This window comes from Abramis brama (assembly GCF_963993115.1).
Source record: "Abramis brama genome assembly, chromosome: 7".
Taxonomy (NCBI): domain Eukaryota; kingdom Metazoa; phylum Chordata; class Actinopteri; order Cypriniformes; family Leuciscidae; genus Abramis; species Abramis brama.
In genome coordinates this window covers 10,676,873-10,693,562 of record NC_139969.1, presented here as the reverse complement: position 1 = coordinate 10,693,562, position 16,690 = coordinate 10,676,873, and the positions used below count along the sequence as shown (strand labels likewise).

The window sequence follows — 16,690 nt, the reverse complement described above, 5'->3', positions numbered from 1 at the left end:
AAACAAACAAAAAAATTAAGCAATGAGTTATATATTTTAGAATTCAAACATAAAAATGGAAATAAATAAATACATCACTTTTTAAATGGAAAAATGTAATAGACATTTTATTTTAGAGAGGGGGTTGCTCTTAAAATTGAGTTGAATGATGATTGGACGCCCCCACAAGTGAACTGTCTAATGACACTTGACTGACTATTGGATAAAGAAAAGCAACTGCCATTTTTTATTTTAGAATATGAGTTAAGTTTTAAACATATTTAAAACTTAATTCATATTTTAAAATAAACAAAACAATTAAATTAATCAATACAATTTTAAACAAACAAATTAATAAGAATTATAAATAATTAATAAAAATGATCAAATTTAAATAAATAAAAAATTTAAACATAAAAAATGTAAATAAATAAATCACTTTTTAAATGGACAGGTTAATACACATATATAATAATAATACGTTTATTTTATATAGCGCGTTTCAGAAAACTCAAAGTACAAATACAATACAAATATATAGGCCTATATTAATCTGTCCATATAAAAAGTGATTTACTTATTTAAATGTTTATGTTTAAATTATTAAATTGATAACTTAATCCTTCATTTTATTTTATTTTCGTTTTATCTCTCCATACAGACATACTTTAGTGTTTTTTTTTTGTTGTTTTTTGTCATAAGTCTTTCCAAGGCCAATTCTAAGTCAAGTCCAAGTATTATTCTGTCTCAAGTTGGAGTGAAATCTTAAATCCCTGTTAATAGTATTAGTTTTATATAACTATATTATTTAGAGAGGTTTTCTTTTCAATTGAGCAATAATTGTCTAAAAGACATTATTTGAGGTTTTACTTAAATCCGAAGGTCATTTGATTTTAACTTAACTTTTAAGTATAATGTTGCAACATTTGGAGAACATACTTCTCCATGCAGACTTGAAGATTTTGGTTTGTTCACAAGGCTCTAATTTGAAGATCAATTTAGTCAATGTTGTGATTTAAGAGATTGTGATTGCATTTCTGCATCTAATAACCTAACCCAACCCAACCCTCACAAATTGAAATTCACATGTTTCACTATATATGTGAGGACCTAAAACATGGACCTGAACTTTTAAAAAACGGCAAACAACTGCAAAAGAAAAACAAAAAAACTAAAACACTTTATGTTGTCATCCCAAGTACAAGCAGTGACATTTACCACCGCCAGAGGGCGCTAGAAGCTCGTTTTCGTTGCTCCCGAACCGACTGAACACGGCGCGGTTCCCGTACACAGATCCCAAAACACTAAACAGGTGGTCATACACCGCCACACAGCGCCCGGCCGCCGCGATGAAACGGAACGGGTACCGATTGTAACTTCCAATAAGCCGTCAAGGTGTTGAACCAAAGATTATTAATGATCTGGGCATCAGACCACTGGAGCCTTTGATCCCGAGTTTCCCTTGGATTCGGGAAGGTCTAAGGAGAGTTGGAACTATGAAAGTGACGGTGTGTTTTGGAAGAACTCGGGTCGTGGTTCCCTGCGGAGATGGCAACATTAAAGTGCACTGGCTCGTTCAGCAGGCCGCGATGCGGTACAGGAGAGCGATCGCTAAGGTGAGCTGCTGTTTCAGTGTATCATCTGATTGTGCTTTGGAAACATAGTTGCGCCGGTGAGGGCTGCAAATATGGCGGTGTAGAGACGGAGTAAGTGAGCGGGGGAAGGGATTGGGACAGTCCGGACACTTCAGCTCCACCGAACAGGGGGAAAAACGGATTTATTCACAAGTTAATAAAGCTTTGTGCGTTTTTACCCTCTTCTAATGCGTTGGGACGTCTTCTTTGTTCTTTATGTCTACAGCAGATTGCTAGAAACTAGTAAGAAATAGGGCAAATATGAAGTAGCCTAATATAAGAGAGAGCGAAGTTTACTCCACGTTTCAGACGTTATTACCCTACTTTGGGACCCTTTAGAAATGACATTATATACCAGGGTGCAATATCATGTACATTGACTTTTTGTTTACATGGCGGGTTGCTGCAGTTGACGCGTCCTTATGCTATTTTTAATGAAAAAAAAATCGTCTTGAACTTTTCTCATAATGTGTATGAGTCCTGCGCTTTGTTTCAATGAGTTAATGAGAGCTGCTGCTGCTGCAGCTATGCTAACAGTATGACTTCTAAACATTTGGCACATCTAAACCGAGTTACAACATATTTACACTTAAAGAGAGCGACGCGACAAAACCGCAACGCAGTCGTTGAGGAATCAACAAAGCTGTCTGTGTAGCGCGAGAAAGAGCTCACTGTCCGCGCGCCCAGTTCTGGACGTTCAGCTTCGTTGATTAAACTGCAAGTTTAAAGAAAAAAAAGTTTGCGTCAGTGTGTCTGTGGGGCGTTTGAGGCTCTCTCTCTCTCTCTCTCTCTCTCTCTCTCTCTCTCTCTCTCTCTTCTCTCTCTCTCTCTTTCTCTTTCTCTTTCTCTCTCTCTCTCTCTCTCTCTCTCTCTCTCTTTATATATATATATATATATATATATATATATATATATATATATATATATATATAGAGGTAGGGTAGGCAATTTCTTTTAAAAACTCTTTTTGTTATACTGGTTGAAACTCTCTTCACATCCTGATAGCAATCAATAATAGAAGTGATCTAAATATTAAAACATGTACATATATCTTCTGTGGAAGTCTCAGGACCAAAAAAATATTCGTCCAATCATTGCATTCGGTCTGAGTGCAATGATACGCTGTCCTACCTGTCTGTCAACAAATGTATTTCCATACCTCCCTGCACTCTGCTCGTCGGACATCACGCATCATCCGCGCGTTCCGTAAGGCTATCCAGAGTTGTAGACAGACAGTCACCGAGCGCCACAAACAAACAGCAGCCGCCTTTTACAGTTCACTCTGAACCAAAACAACAAGCTTATGCTGTGTTCACGCCATGTCATAACTGTAATTTCGAGATGGCAACACGTGATGTTCTACCTGGAGCTGTTCAAGTCCTCGGACCCGGATTTATGCGTTTCTTTGTCAACACCATCAACGCCGAAATAAATCTGCAAGTAGGATCTCTGTAAGTTGTTTAGTTCATTATTATTGTAATGTTATGTGCTTAGTAGGGCTGTGGGATTAATCGTAATTGATTTTTGCCTTCCAACAATTATGAAAAGAAGATAATCGATGTGAAACGATTATTGTGCCGCTCCCGCATTCCGTCATCCAAATCAGCCAAATAAGTGAGTATTGTAAAATGCAGTCTGTTGTTGCTAAACTGCGGGACGTGCTTGATATTAAACAGCGTTATTTAAAGCGCATTAAGCCGCGAAAGAGATACTGTTCCCTAGGCGGCCTCCTGTGCATGCGCTCTGAGACGGGGTGGAATGCGCATAAGCGAAGTATACTATGAGCTTCAGATACGCGCATAAACGGTCAAATACACACAAAATGATGTCAAAATGCCATCTTGACAAGTATTCTGTTAAACACAGTCAGTTTCGGAATGTTAAATAGTTGAGAAAGGTAACGCATGTTGTGTAACAGTATATTAGATCCGTGCATAAACTCTTAAAGTGACAGCAGTCTAATATTCCTGCTGCTGTCATGTTAATAAAAGAACAAAAGACTAAGAAAATCACTCTCTGCTCTTTACTGAATTAGTTTTATAACTTTAATTGCGACTGAATCCAAGAATGTCTACAGTAGATGTGTGTCCGAGATGAAAATAGACGTTAACAGCTTGGATTTGTGTTTTGACCACCTTTTGCACTAGTTGATCTCCCAGAATACCTCAAAGTATGATTTGCGCCGGTGGGAAATCAGCATTCAGAATCAGCAGCACTTAGAGTAATAGCGTTCAATACGCAGCTTTTAAAGTTAAATGATCCAAGGCCTGGAGATTCAGCTCGATATACAAAGGACGAGCAGGAGCGAGAGAGACAAAAGCATGTTTGTTCACATGAATAAATAATTTTCTCCTTTAGTAGCGTATGAGCAGAATAGTTTACATGTGTTTACAGTGCTCGCCACCTGTGAGTGTGTTTGTGTGTGGTGAAAGATTCAGTGTTAAATGAAAGTTATTGCCACTTTGTTTGCTATAAAAGAGAACATTGCTGTTGTATATGGCTGTGATGATGTAGATTTTTGTCATGATGATATAGAGTTTTATTGTAATGGGGCAGTTATTATAGTCTTATGGAGTGTTATTGTTATGGAAAATCTAATAATATGATGAAGTTAAGGATGGCCTGTCTTTGAAGTTTGAGCCAGTTGACCCAACTGTCAATTGTCCTGCGCTGAAAACATAAACATTTGGAATTGTGATCTGTATATTGAACGTTGTCGCTGATAAAAATGTCACCAAAGCTAAAGATAACTAGCTGGCTATATAGAAGAGGCTTTGTCAAAAATAGCAAGAACAGAAGTATCAGTTAGAATGGTTTGAAAATGATAAATCACTGTATTTTCCAGCCAAAATGCTTCATTTACCGCTGTCTTGAGGTCACATCATAGCTCTACTAGGCTATAATTCCAGCTAATATGGTTGAAATGGATAAAATGGTTAATTATTTGCTCATTTTGCTAATACAATCAGGTTTAATTTGTTAACATTAGTTAACATGAAGTAACAATGAATGAACAATTATGACATTTATTAATTGTATTTAATGTTAATCTCAGCATTTACTAATATATTTTTAAAATCAAATGTTGTCCTTTAAAATAAATGCTGTAAAAAATATTGTTAATTTAATTTCATATTAGTTATTGCATTAAGTAATGTTAACAAATGAGACATTTTTGTAAGACATTTGTTATGGTCTCTATAATATGGTTTCTATTATTTAATGTTTTTTTTGTAATTGCAATTTTTTTAGCTTGTTTTCTTTTTGTAAAACAGTCAAATATATATTTAATATATAATAAACAAATAAATAATTAAAGTTCATGGCACAGTTATATATATATATATATATATATATATATATATATATATATATATATATATATATATATATATACATACACATATTAGATGGGGCCAGGTATTTGATGATGAGACAAGTAGCCTACAAGTAAAACACATCCTTATTGTTGAGGCGTGGAGCATTGTTATGATAATTCGCTGATATTATGCTGATTTGGAGTGTTGTTATCATGAGGGAAAACTAAAGTCAGTATGATGATGTGGCATGTTTGGGGTGTTGAGATCATTTAGCTGAAATTGTGATGGTGTGTGGAGTGTCGTTGAGACAATGTTGCCGTTGTGTTGCTTTATTACAAGGAAGTGGGGTGCTGTTGTGATGTAGCTGATATGCTGGTGTCCATTTGTAGTTTATCACAGGAAATGGAGTCATGTGAATAATTAAAAACGGTGTGTGTGCTCTGAGAGAGAAAGACAGGGACGGTGTTAGTGAATGTGTGATCTGCTGCGGTGTCCTTGGTTCTGTTATATTGTCACTCTTTCCATTTGCTTTCCCCAAATACCTCTGCTACTCTTTAACTCCATTCAGCTCGCCTTTTTTTTCTTTCTGCTCACATTGCTCTCGTTCTCTTTTTAGGTTCTAGGCTTTCAGCAGCTCATTAAACCAAACACACAAACGAAGGTGTTCTGTGTGAGACTGTGGGGTTCGGTTTTAGGGCTGATCTGTTGTCTGGAATTATTATCCATCAGAGCACCAGCACACATTATTCCTGTCTGTTTATAATCTCTGTAAGTTTTAAATTTGAAGGGTTATTAGTCTGTGTGTATGTGTGTGCTGTATTGAATGGGCCCTATAATCCCTGTTTGGATCTCAAATATGACAACAGATTTACAACAGAAATATGGAAAGGCATCAAACTGAAAACAAGGGCATTTAATGTAACCTTGCATATGAAATGGAGCTATCCCAGCTGATCACTCCTCTGGTCTGTTGCAGTGTGTTGGCAGGTTTTCAGACACAAGTGTTCATGCAGCAGCTGTGCCTATAGAACTGGATTCTGACTGTCTTTTTTGTATTATGGTGCCTTTTTTCTGTCATTTTGCTGTCGGCAGCTTAAATCTTTTTGTTGACACGCTGTTTGAGAAATGCATGCATAATAAGACAGAAATTGATCAAACGTTTTGTAGAATATTGGATTTCTATACATGTGAACGCAGAGGGAAGTACAGCATATTTTCCTCATTCAGTGATTCATGCATAAATGAGTTCAGATCAGCGTGGGAAAGAGTCCATGAGTCAAAATCTGCTAAAGGTTATTAATGGAACAACAGCTGTTTTAAAAAAGTTATTTCACTATTGTTTACAACAGGATCTGCATTTTCATGGGTTAAAAAAGATTTTTGTTATTCGCGACAATAACCGCTTTCCTGGTAAAAAAAAGAAAAAGAAAAAAGAAATTGATTTTCAAAATTCAACAAATTTACGTCTCCGAGTAACATAATTTATTTGAGCCACGAAATAAACTTCATCATTCCATAAAATAAGTATAATGAACTACACAAAAAGCATTTCGAAAGTCTCCAGCGCTTTTTATAATGACCAGATAATGACCCAAAAAGCAAATATAGTTCACCCCTGGAATATTAGAACTAAAATCATCAATATATAACACGTTTTTACATGATTTGTTATATTTAATTGCCCATTAGCAGATTTTGATTCCTATAGATTGTTGTAATCACTGCTTTGATCAATGAAGTTGATTGTCTGTCACTCATCTTACTGAGGGTGTCTGTATCTGTAATATCTCTGGGATGTGATCGAGTAGACGGAGGGCTCAGCTCTCACACTGACACAGAAAAATAGTTACACAAGCCACTGAATTGTGAAAATTAGGGATTGTGTCCAATAAGGATCTAATAAAGAATTGCTTAAAAAAAATTGAAAGCTATAATGGTTGTGATCTGAATATGACTGGGAGGAGTTCTAATTTTGAGTTGATTGTTAATTGTGATTTATTTATTATATGCTCAATATCATAAATATCTTCATTTTAGTATGCGTGTGTGTGTATATATATAGGTATGTATATATATGTATGTATATACATACATACATACATACATACATACACACACACACACACACACACACACACACACACACACACACACACACACACACACATACATACATGCATTTTATTTTTTTATTTTTTTTATATTGATTAAATTAAGGTTTTATAAATGAAAATGATTAGACATGCTTTTTAGACATCCTACACAATTAGCATGTTCTTCTCTCATTTGAGAAAAGTGATATGAAAACTCTGAAGAAAGTTGCTGAAGCACTGCTATATTTATTCAACATGCTCATAGTGCTAAAACTATGACATGAATTTGATGTGAAACAATCAATTTAGTTTTGTACAATTTTAATAATAACATACAGTAAAATATATATTTTGTATAAATGTTTATATCTATCGATCTATAGATAGATAGATATTTGTATATGTATAATCTGTGTAGCTTTACCAGGTAACCTACCGAGGCCCAGGTCTCATTAGCATGGGGTTCTAGGTGATTCCCAATCCTCCTGACACAACTAGGCACTGTGCTACAGGCCACCAGAGGTTTCGTCTTACCGTAAAGCTTGTATTTGTACTTATTGCTGTATAAAAGGGAAAAAAGAGAAAGAAACTTTTAGCTGAAGTATAACCTATAAGTGTGGATTGAAAACATCTGTCAGTTTACATTTTGAATGTTGTGTTTTTGTAAGGTTTTGTGGCATAGGAAAATCTTGACCTTGAGTTGTGATTGGCTTCCTCTTTTTTGGGGTGGGGGTGGGGTAGATCCTCCTATTTCTACTGAATCCTAGATTTCTCCACAGGGAATGACGCTGTTGGTGCACTAATGTATTTTGGAAAACACAGTGTTAGTAAGTTCCCTGTGGAAAGAAACCCTCAGCCTGTTGCTAAACTTTCTTTGGAGAAACTCTCAGCTGTAACCTTTCAGAAAACATTGGGAAAAACGTGCCTGTGGCGACATTTCTGATAAATATTATGTTGCGCTAACAAGCATGTTCAGTTTTATCCTAAACAGATGAACGTTGATCTGGCAGCATTTTATTAAGTTGTTTGTTCTACGTATTGCGTCAGTTTGGAAAGGAAATGTCCAGGTAATGCTTTTTGCATTTAAAAATAAGTACATACCTTTCATAAACCTAACGAGTAATGTTAAAATCAAAAGTGAGATAAATACATTTTCTAAGCAACCATGTCGTTTTAGCTTCCTTCTTTGTTCGTGACTCATGTTTCACGGGACGTAATTGCAGTGCTGTACCAGGTGAATTACAGAGCAAGTTTACTACACCAGAAAAGCCATAGAAAGGTTTAAGGTTTAAGGTCATAACATTGTATTGTGCAATGTGCAAGGAACCGTGTGAAGTCTTTTTTTACTCTATAATCTGCTCTTTTAATCTTAATTTGTGTGAGAAAGAATAAAAGTTGTTCTGTTGGTATTTATTTTTATTGCCACTAGTACAGTCCGATATATATGTCGTACGTGAAAGAAATTAGTTTTTTGCGATTAATACAAATTTGCGCATTTATTTAGTTTTTGTTGTGTGCTTGTTTGTTTGTGAGGTTAATCTAGGGCTGCACGATTAACCAAATTTAAACCGAAATCGTAAAATTCACTGATATCAGAGCGGATCGATCGGTTTGCAGTAAATGCTGCTCCATCTCTGCAAGTGCTGTGAATTTGAGTCACTTATAGCATTGCATTGCATTATAAATATACTTTATTCTTATGAAAATACCTGAGATGTCTAGAAAAACACAGATAAACCAGATATTGTTAAAATCCTGTTTTTTGTCTTCATGTTTCATCAGTCAGAAAACATCTCTATCTGTGTTTTAGCAATCTCTGAATGTCTTTATCCATATAAATGATTTCCTGGAACATCATAAAGTTTTATGACTTCTCCAAGTCTCACTTGTCGACTTAATGCGCAAGGAGGATGCCCTCCAGCTACGCGTATGAATGCAACAGACGTTATTTTACATGTGTGTAATGTATTCACTAATGTGTTCAAAAATCAGAAAAGTAATATTTTTCTCTAAAGAAATTTGGAGTAAACATATGCGATTGCGAATCCATAGGTTTTTCTCCTGTGTAGAGAAGGGAGTTTTTTTTGGTCTCCCAATGGATGCATAAGATTTCCTGACAAAAGTTCCTGACAGTCACAGATTTTTTTCATAATACTATAATACTTTATAATAAAACTGTGGAACTTTCTAATGATTTATAGGAAAATGAAGCAGTATTTTCAAGTGCTCAACCAAAACAGATGGATGTTGTTTGGATTGTGATTAGTGATATTGGGCTATAGAAACTAAACCTATTATAGATTTTTGAAAATGACCTTTCATGTAGTGTGTAACATAGCTCTAAGTGAATGAAAACATCCTGCAAAGTTTTAAATCTGAAAGTGCACCGTATATAAAGTTGTTGTCTTTCAAAAGTTAGAGTCGACTTTGAGTCAATGAAATTAATTGTTTTTCAAACGAGCCGTTTCGTTGTGACGTCAAGACGAAACATTAGCATATTGCCCACCCACTTATTGCGCACGCAGACACCAGGGAAAACTTAAACCTCAAACCAGCAGCTGATTCCTGTGGATACTGGACAGCATCATGTCGAGAAGACGCTGTGCTCTATAATGTGAAGCTAAAGCCAGTTTTTTGTTCACTGCCCAAGGACAAGTGTGAAGAATCAGTGGTTAATATTCACCTTTACCACGATACCACAGCAGTATAATCCTAAACCTTTGCTGTGTTCCCTTTATTTTACTGACGACTGCTTCTCAAATCTCGAAATTCAATGCAGGATTCGCAAACCGCTTGCTCTTGAAAGATGGTGTTCATAATACTTAGTTTTGAGTTTTATATTGTGTAGGTCTCCTTTTAACTGGTTAACTCACATTATTACTGTCTTACTGATATGGTAAAATCGATGTCATTGTTCGTTACTGTGTTTAGTTTACGGTGTAGGAAGCCTCAGGACAAGCAGAGCCGACGTTGTTATGGTAATGAACGTTTTTGTTATCGACACACTGTACAAGATAGGCCAATCACAACAGACTGAGCTGTCTGGCCAATCAGAGCAGCTCGCGGAAAGGCGGGATTTAGAGAGATTGATTCATCTGATGAGTCGTTTGAGAATCATTGAAAATGTGGTGATGTGCAAGTGTATTTTATGAGAAAATTAATTTTGCGAATTTTTTTTTTTACCTTTGATGCATGTAAACCTGTTGTAGGAGACTCCAAAACAACATTAGGAAACTTTAAAATAGCATAATGGGGCACTTTAAGCAGCACGTTCAAGTTCAAAACGGTGTGCAACGTTTTGCTACGGTTTCCGGGTTGAACGTCATGTTTCCTGGAAACGGGGTTTGCGATTCGTTTTCTCTTGTTTGGTGGGTGTGTCAGAACTGCAGTCCAATCAGCAGCAACATGTATATAAAGCACGCGGTATTAAAGTGAACTCGCACAATGGGTTCAAGGAAAGTAATTTACAAATGTGTTCGATGCAGCTCGGTATACGCAACAACAGACATGTTTGTCGTAAGTTTTATTGTAAAAATATAGGATATCAACATAATGATGTAGTTGTTTATATTTTTAGCTTCATTGCAAGTGTATGACATTTGGTATAGAAATAAACAATGGTAATTAAGTGCTTTTCCTAAAAATTAGAAAGAAAATACAGGGTATTAAAACAGTATGAACTACAAATGAAGTCAGTATGTGAGGCTAAATGTGTTTTAGTCTGAATTGGTAAGATGTGTGCTTCCATTTCAGCTTCAGCAATCCCTTCACTCGATTGGGCTGTTCTCTTTTGTTCTGGGCGGCAAGTGCAGTAACTGTAATCGGGCATATTTTGTAGTAGTAAACACATATTTATACCGACTTCATCAGGCTCCAAAAATTCTTCACAAAGAACACAAAGAATGGCCTTCTCAGCTGCCATAGTTGCGTCATCAGAACAGTGTGTTCAACGCATCACCGTTTCTGTTTAAAAAACGTTGTGCAACGTTTTGTCGGGGCTGAACGCAGCCCGGGTGGTTACCTGCAGTCTGCCATTTTTGGCAAAAAAAAAAAAAAAAGTTTGTATTTTGTGTGCCCTGTGTGGAACATTAATGTCTTATTTCAGTTATATTTTGAACTGATGAACTGATCACCAGTGCTATGAGCAAAAACATTAACGTACAGCCCTGGGTATAGGTACATTTTTGGCATATGTTAAGAGAACACTTAAATAGCTGTTAAATTTACAGAAAGATTATCTCAGATCTAATGTGAAGAATTGGGTGAATTTATGGACAGAGTTGTGATATTTATGGATCATCTTTCTGTACTTGAAGGCATTCTTAATATCACTGCAAGTCGTGACCAATTGTTACAAAGTAAAATTGTGTTTTAAACCCCACAGAACACAACTGACATAAATGCACAGTATGCCTGTAAAACAGCAGTGTGGACACTGTGGTGTAAAGTTCTCATTACTGCTGTGGGTCACATACACAGATGAGTTCATTGGTTCAATGCTTCTTAAAGTGACAGTCACACATTATAGATGGGCAGCACAGACCCACGTGATTAAGTTGGTTAGTTGTCAAACATTCAGTAAGTGTCTGTTTAGGTGTAAATGTCAGAACGACCCTGCACCTTCTGTTTAGGACACATATGACTTTGTATGTTATTGCCAGTAATTTCCATTTATTTTCTTGCTTTAAGCTATGATTACTACACTAACAAATATCATGGTGTTAGTATGTATCAATGTGAACTATAACCAAAACTCTTATTGTAATTTGCAGATATAAAACAAGACCTTATTTTTTACTAGTTTTGACAGGTTATGCTGTTCTTTTGGGTACATATTCAGAAATGTGTCCCCAAAAGGGTGGCAAAGCCTGCCCATACAAGTGAACACTGTGTGTTTGTGCAAGTTGTTTATCTGGGTGCCAAGCTATTCTGAATAGCATGAGATCCACAGAGGGGTATTTCAGGCTGCATGAAGCTCACAAAGGACTTATTCCTCAGGAGACGGCTTTTAGCAGCACGGTTTTTGCATTTGTGTGAATCTCCCGCTGCATGTGCGTGTGTGTGTGTGTGTGTGTGTGCGAGAGAGGGAGAGATGGAGGGATTGTGTCTTTATATGGTCGTGTCTGTAAGATCTTTGTCATGATATTTAAAACATCAGCTCTAATGTCGCTGGAATAGTCAAAGACGGCAGCTTTCTGCTATAAGCAGCTTCAAGTGTTTGTATAAACACACAGGATTCAGTGTATATACAGGTGTTTTGTCAGCTATATGGGCACTTTTATGTCCCAGAGGCTCATTTTTATTAAAACTAACAGATTTAACATTTTTCTTTTTGTTATATGAAGGTCACATTAAAACGTAGAAACTTTATATTGGTATACTTTTCAAATGCTTTTTAATGTATGAATCGAGATGCACAATATATTGATACCATGTCAGTTGATTTAATTGTGCATGGTTTTTACATTTAGATGACCTTTTTTGTCATCTAATGCTTACTTGAAGTTATTCTTTAAAAACACAAATAATTTAACGCTCTTAAATGTAAATTTTGCAGATCTCAAAATTAATATCCATTTTTCATACTGTACATTATACTATTGTAATGCCTAAATTCACATTTAAAACAATTGCCTTTAGTTTTTAGTGTTTATTTTTAATTTATGGCGACAAAATTGTGAATTTTTATCGGTTTGTCTGTCTTCGGCCATAACAGTTTATGAGTATTGGCTGGTTTTAGTGCATCCAATATAATTTAGCTATACCTTAAACTTTTGAAACGTTTATTTTATGAAAATATTTTACACAAATTGTGAATGTCCCCGTTTTGCTACTAATGAAGTTTTTGCAGAAATATCTGTGCTTGGTCAAGATTTTCAGTGAATAACGACTTGAATTTTCTTCGCCACACAAAATGTAACAATAACGCATAATTCATGTGGGCTATATGGTGCTTTTGGGTCTTTTTTGCAGCTTGACACCCCCACTCCTCATTCACTTTTATTAAGTGACTGGGATATTCTTAAATTACATTTTGTATTCCACAGGAGAAAAAGTCATTTGTGTTTTGATCAACCTGTTTAAATAATGACAGATTTATGGTTTTTGAGTGAGCTGTCCCTTTAATATTGTGTTTCTGTGCTGAACCTGTGACTGGTTTTACAAGGTTAACAGTCATTTTGTGAGTCTGTCCTTCTGCCTGCAGATCCAGCTGAAGACAGAATGATGAGTGTTAACCCACGTTCTATTTTTAACTCTTAGACGAGGCATTAATGGATGTGACTTAATTGAGTCTAGCTGAAATGAGTTTGACTGTGTGTGTATGTGCGCTCTGGGGGAGAGCAGCTCGGATGGAGTGCGAGTTTATGGGTTCATTCATTGTCATCTGTTCTGAAACATTGGACAAAGAAAGACCGAATGAAAGAATAAAATGCAGAAATCTGAAAACATCAGACAGCATTGTGTGTGGGTTATGTAAGAGTGCAGCTGTGCTACAGGGATTTGCTTCACTGTGCTGGTGTACAGATATGCTTATGAAAGGAAGAGTGGGGCAAAGGTATAGAGATTTAGGAGCGATTTACAAGGTGTTTTAAGCCTTGGTTGTTAAGTGTGAATTAATTACTGGTTTTGCAGATTAATTAATAAATAGCCTAAATGTTTAAAGGATTCACTGTGAAAAAGCTCCCAAATCAGGATAACAAGGAAACATTTTATTTTATTATTGTTCCCCCAAAAAAACTTTCAGTGATCAATTCTGAAAATATCCATTTTTGTATTCGTGTAAAGGACTTTTATCCATAAAGAACCCTTTGTGGAATGGAAAGGTGCCATCATGGATGTTAAAGGTTCTTCATGGAACCATAGATGCCAATAAAGAACCTTTATTTTTAAGAGTGCAGGTTTGGGATTAGTTGCGTTTTCACAATATTCAGTGTGTAATCTTGATATTTATGCTTTACATTCAGCCAAAAGCTGAAAGAATATAAGACGGAGAGATTCGGCCTGTCCTGGAATGACCATTGGACTGTACTTTATTTATTTTATTTTTTATGAGGTAGTAAGTTGCATTGACCGCACACATATATTTTATTTGTGATTATAATATGATTATAAGGGGGTGTTTACACAACACTGTTTCCAACTACAAATGGAACACTTTTTAATGCATTATGGCCATTAATTTACACGACAACAGCGTTTTGGGGGGAAAATGGGTTTCAAAGTGCAAGTTTTTGAAAACGTTACCGTTACCGTCTCCATGTAAACTACAAAAACGTGAATTTGTGAGAACGTTGATGTCATGCGCATGCGTATTACATGTTCAGACTAGTGTTTCTTTACAAAGTGACATCGTCAACTACTGGCTTGGCATGAATAATACAGCATTTTTAGTCATTTTCGTGGATCTGTGTGAAAAGGGATAGTTTCGACAATGTATGTACAATGTCCTCTGTATGTAAAACTTTTTAAAAACTCAAATGAAAAGCTTTTCTGGTTTTAGTACATCGCTGTCGTGTGAACGTACCCTAAGTCTCTGTAGAGTCATGTAGCTGCTTAAATCACTTCTCGAATCTGATGAAATCTATTCTCAAATTTAATCTTATCAGTCGAATGTTTTCTTCCTGAATCAAATCTGCAACTAAAATGAATCCCGTTATTTTGAATTATTTCTTATTCAATTTTATATGTTGAATCTTATTAAAATGAATCCTTTTTTAAATGATTCAAATGTCCAATTCAAATCAATCTCCAGTCAATTTTAATTGAATTTTGTATAGAATTTGTAATTGAATGTTATATGATCACGTCAATGAATCAAATTAAGGCATTTAAGGCAAAAAAAAAAAATCGTGATTTTTTTTTTTTTTAAATCAAAATTGCAATTTTTGTATTTATTTCTTTATGCCTTTTTGAACTTTTTTTCTTCTGTTTTTCAGTTCACAAATGCCTTTATTATGGATTTTTGGTTCTGAATGTGCCTTATGTAAACGCACTAGACTGACGTCTTTGACCATTGCACTCACAGTGACACAGTGTTCTCCACGGCAGGAAAAGAAGTTCAACTTGTAAAAGACACGTCTCGTGTTTTTAACCGCAACAGTGCGTTCTGTGTGAACGGGCCCTTCTCTGTTTTGCTTCAGTGACAGGTCTTGCATGTTACCTGGCTCTGTGATGATACTACATCATCTCTCCTGCATCCATAATATACCCAAACCATGGATGTTGATTTTTGTTGGCCAAGTCCTTATCCTGTCCTGAATTCACCTTCCCTGTTTCTGTGCTTTCTTCCATGTCGTAACAGTAAACCCACTCTGTTCTGTTCTCGCACTAGATTTAGGCGACAGAAAAATCATGCTTTTACATCGTTTTATTATGATTTCCATGAATCGCACAGCCTTAATTACTCTGTATTTTGCTGTATATATCATATGCTGTCTGTTGTCATAACTCTGCAAACACTCTGAACCAGCCTGTGAAATACATGGCATTTTCTATGTTTCAGAATGTGACAAACAACGGTAAGGACACATTCCTTACTGTTTTTTTTTGTCACATTTTGAAATATTTCAGATGCCCGCATACCTCTTTAGAGTAAACACTCATTAAGCCGAACATGAGTGTGTGTGAGTTTGCAATGTTAAATGACTCTTATTTCCTGTATCCTGCAGAAAGAGAGCCAGTTTGTTGAAAAAAGAGGCTTCATAAAGACTTTCTCATGAAAACACTTTGCTCTCTGTTGGTGGAGACTGACGTTCCCTTGTTTGAGTAGGCGGACATGTGCTTTCTCTGTCTAGAGATTTTACCACGCTTTATTAGCATCATAAGTGAGGGATTACATTACCAAAGCATTAATAAACATCACACGCATATACACCCACACAAACAGTGTAAAGTAAGTTTGAATATCCGGTTGCTGTGTACATGTCTCTCCTCCTCGGATGCTCAATAAGACATGGACTCTCCCGTATCAGATACACTCGCTTGTCTTTAAAGGCACAATGCTCTCAGCTTACACACACGGGTCTTTCTGAGAGTGAACTTCTCACGTTACTGAACGCGTCCTCGTTTAGGACTGTTTGCTTCTGAGCTGAGAGGAAGAAAGGAATGAAGAGAAGGAGACAGAAAGCGTGTTTAGCCGGGTCTGTTCTCTTTGTGCGTGGAGAAAGATAGATCGTGATGTTTAGAGATGTGGAAGCATCACTTCTCTCTGCAGAAGAGACTCAGGGAGGAAAAGGGCTGGGCTAAGCAGGTAGAGTCAGCGCTGATTGGTTCATAACCTTGTTACGTTGTGACTCGTGACTTTTGATTGGCTATTGCAAAATGACTCGTTTACTTATTTATTGTTGTTTTGACTCCGTGGTGAAACTGTATTTATGCTCTAATGATTTTTAAATGCTTTTATTAGAGGTGCTTGTTGTTGTTTTAAACCGCTAAACTTTGGCACGTTACACCTGTGCCGTTTGTGCTATAGACGTGCGCAATTTCTTTTCTCCGCATCTTTAACGCTTCATAAAATCAAATTATGGAGTTTTGTGGTTTTCAGGTTTTCTCCATAAGCTTTGAGGTCAAGCAGATGTGACCAAAAAGTTGACTCACCCAGCACTACACAGATCTTTGCCCAATAAATATTGTTATTTTTACTTGTGTTAATTTGTATTATTTT

General features: G+C 36.1%; 1 protein-coding gene across 2 annotated transcripts in view; it reads left to right on the top strand.

Annotated features, from left to right (window-relative positions):
- Positions 1 to 1,231: 1,231 nt before the first annotated feature.
- pard3ab (par-3 family cell polarity regulator alpha, b) overlaps positions 1,232 to 16,690 on the top strand; it is a 76,670-nt gene continuing 61,211 nt past the window's right edge. For both annotated transcript variants that reach the window (XM_084119220.1, XM_084119219.1), the window contains exon 1: positions 1,232 to 1,595. In XM_084119220.1, the coding sequence (XP_083975346.1) occupies positions 1,476 to 1,595 (120 nt within the window). In that variant the 5' untranslated portion in view covers positions 1,232 to 1,475. The remainder of the gene's footprint in view (positions 1,596 to 16,690) is intronic.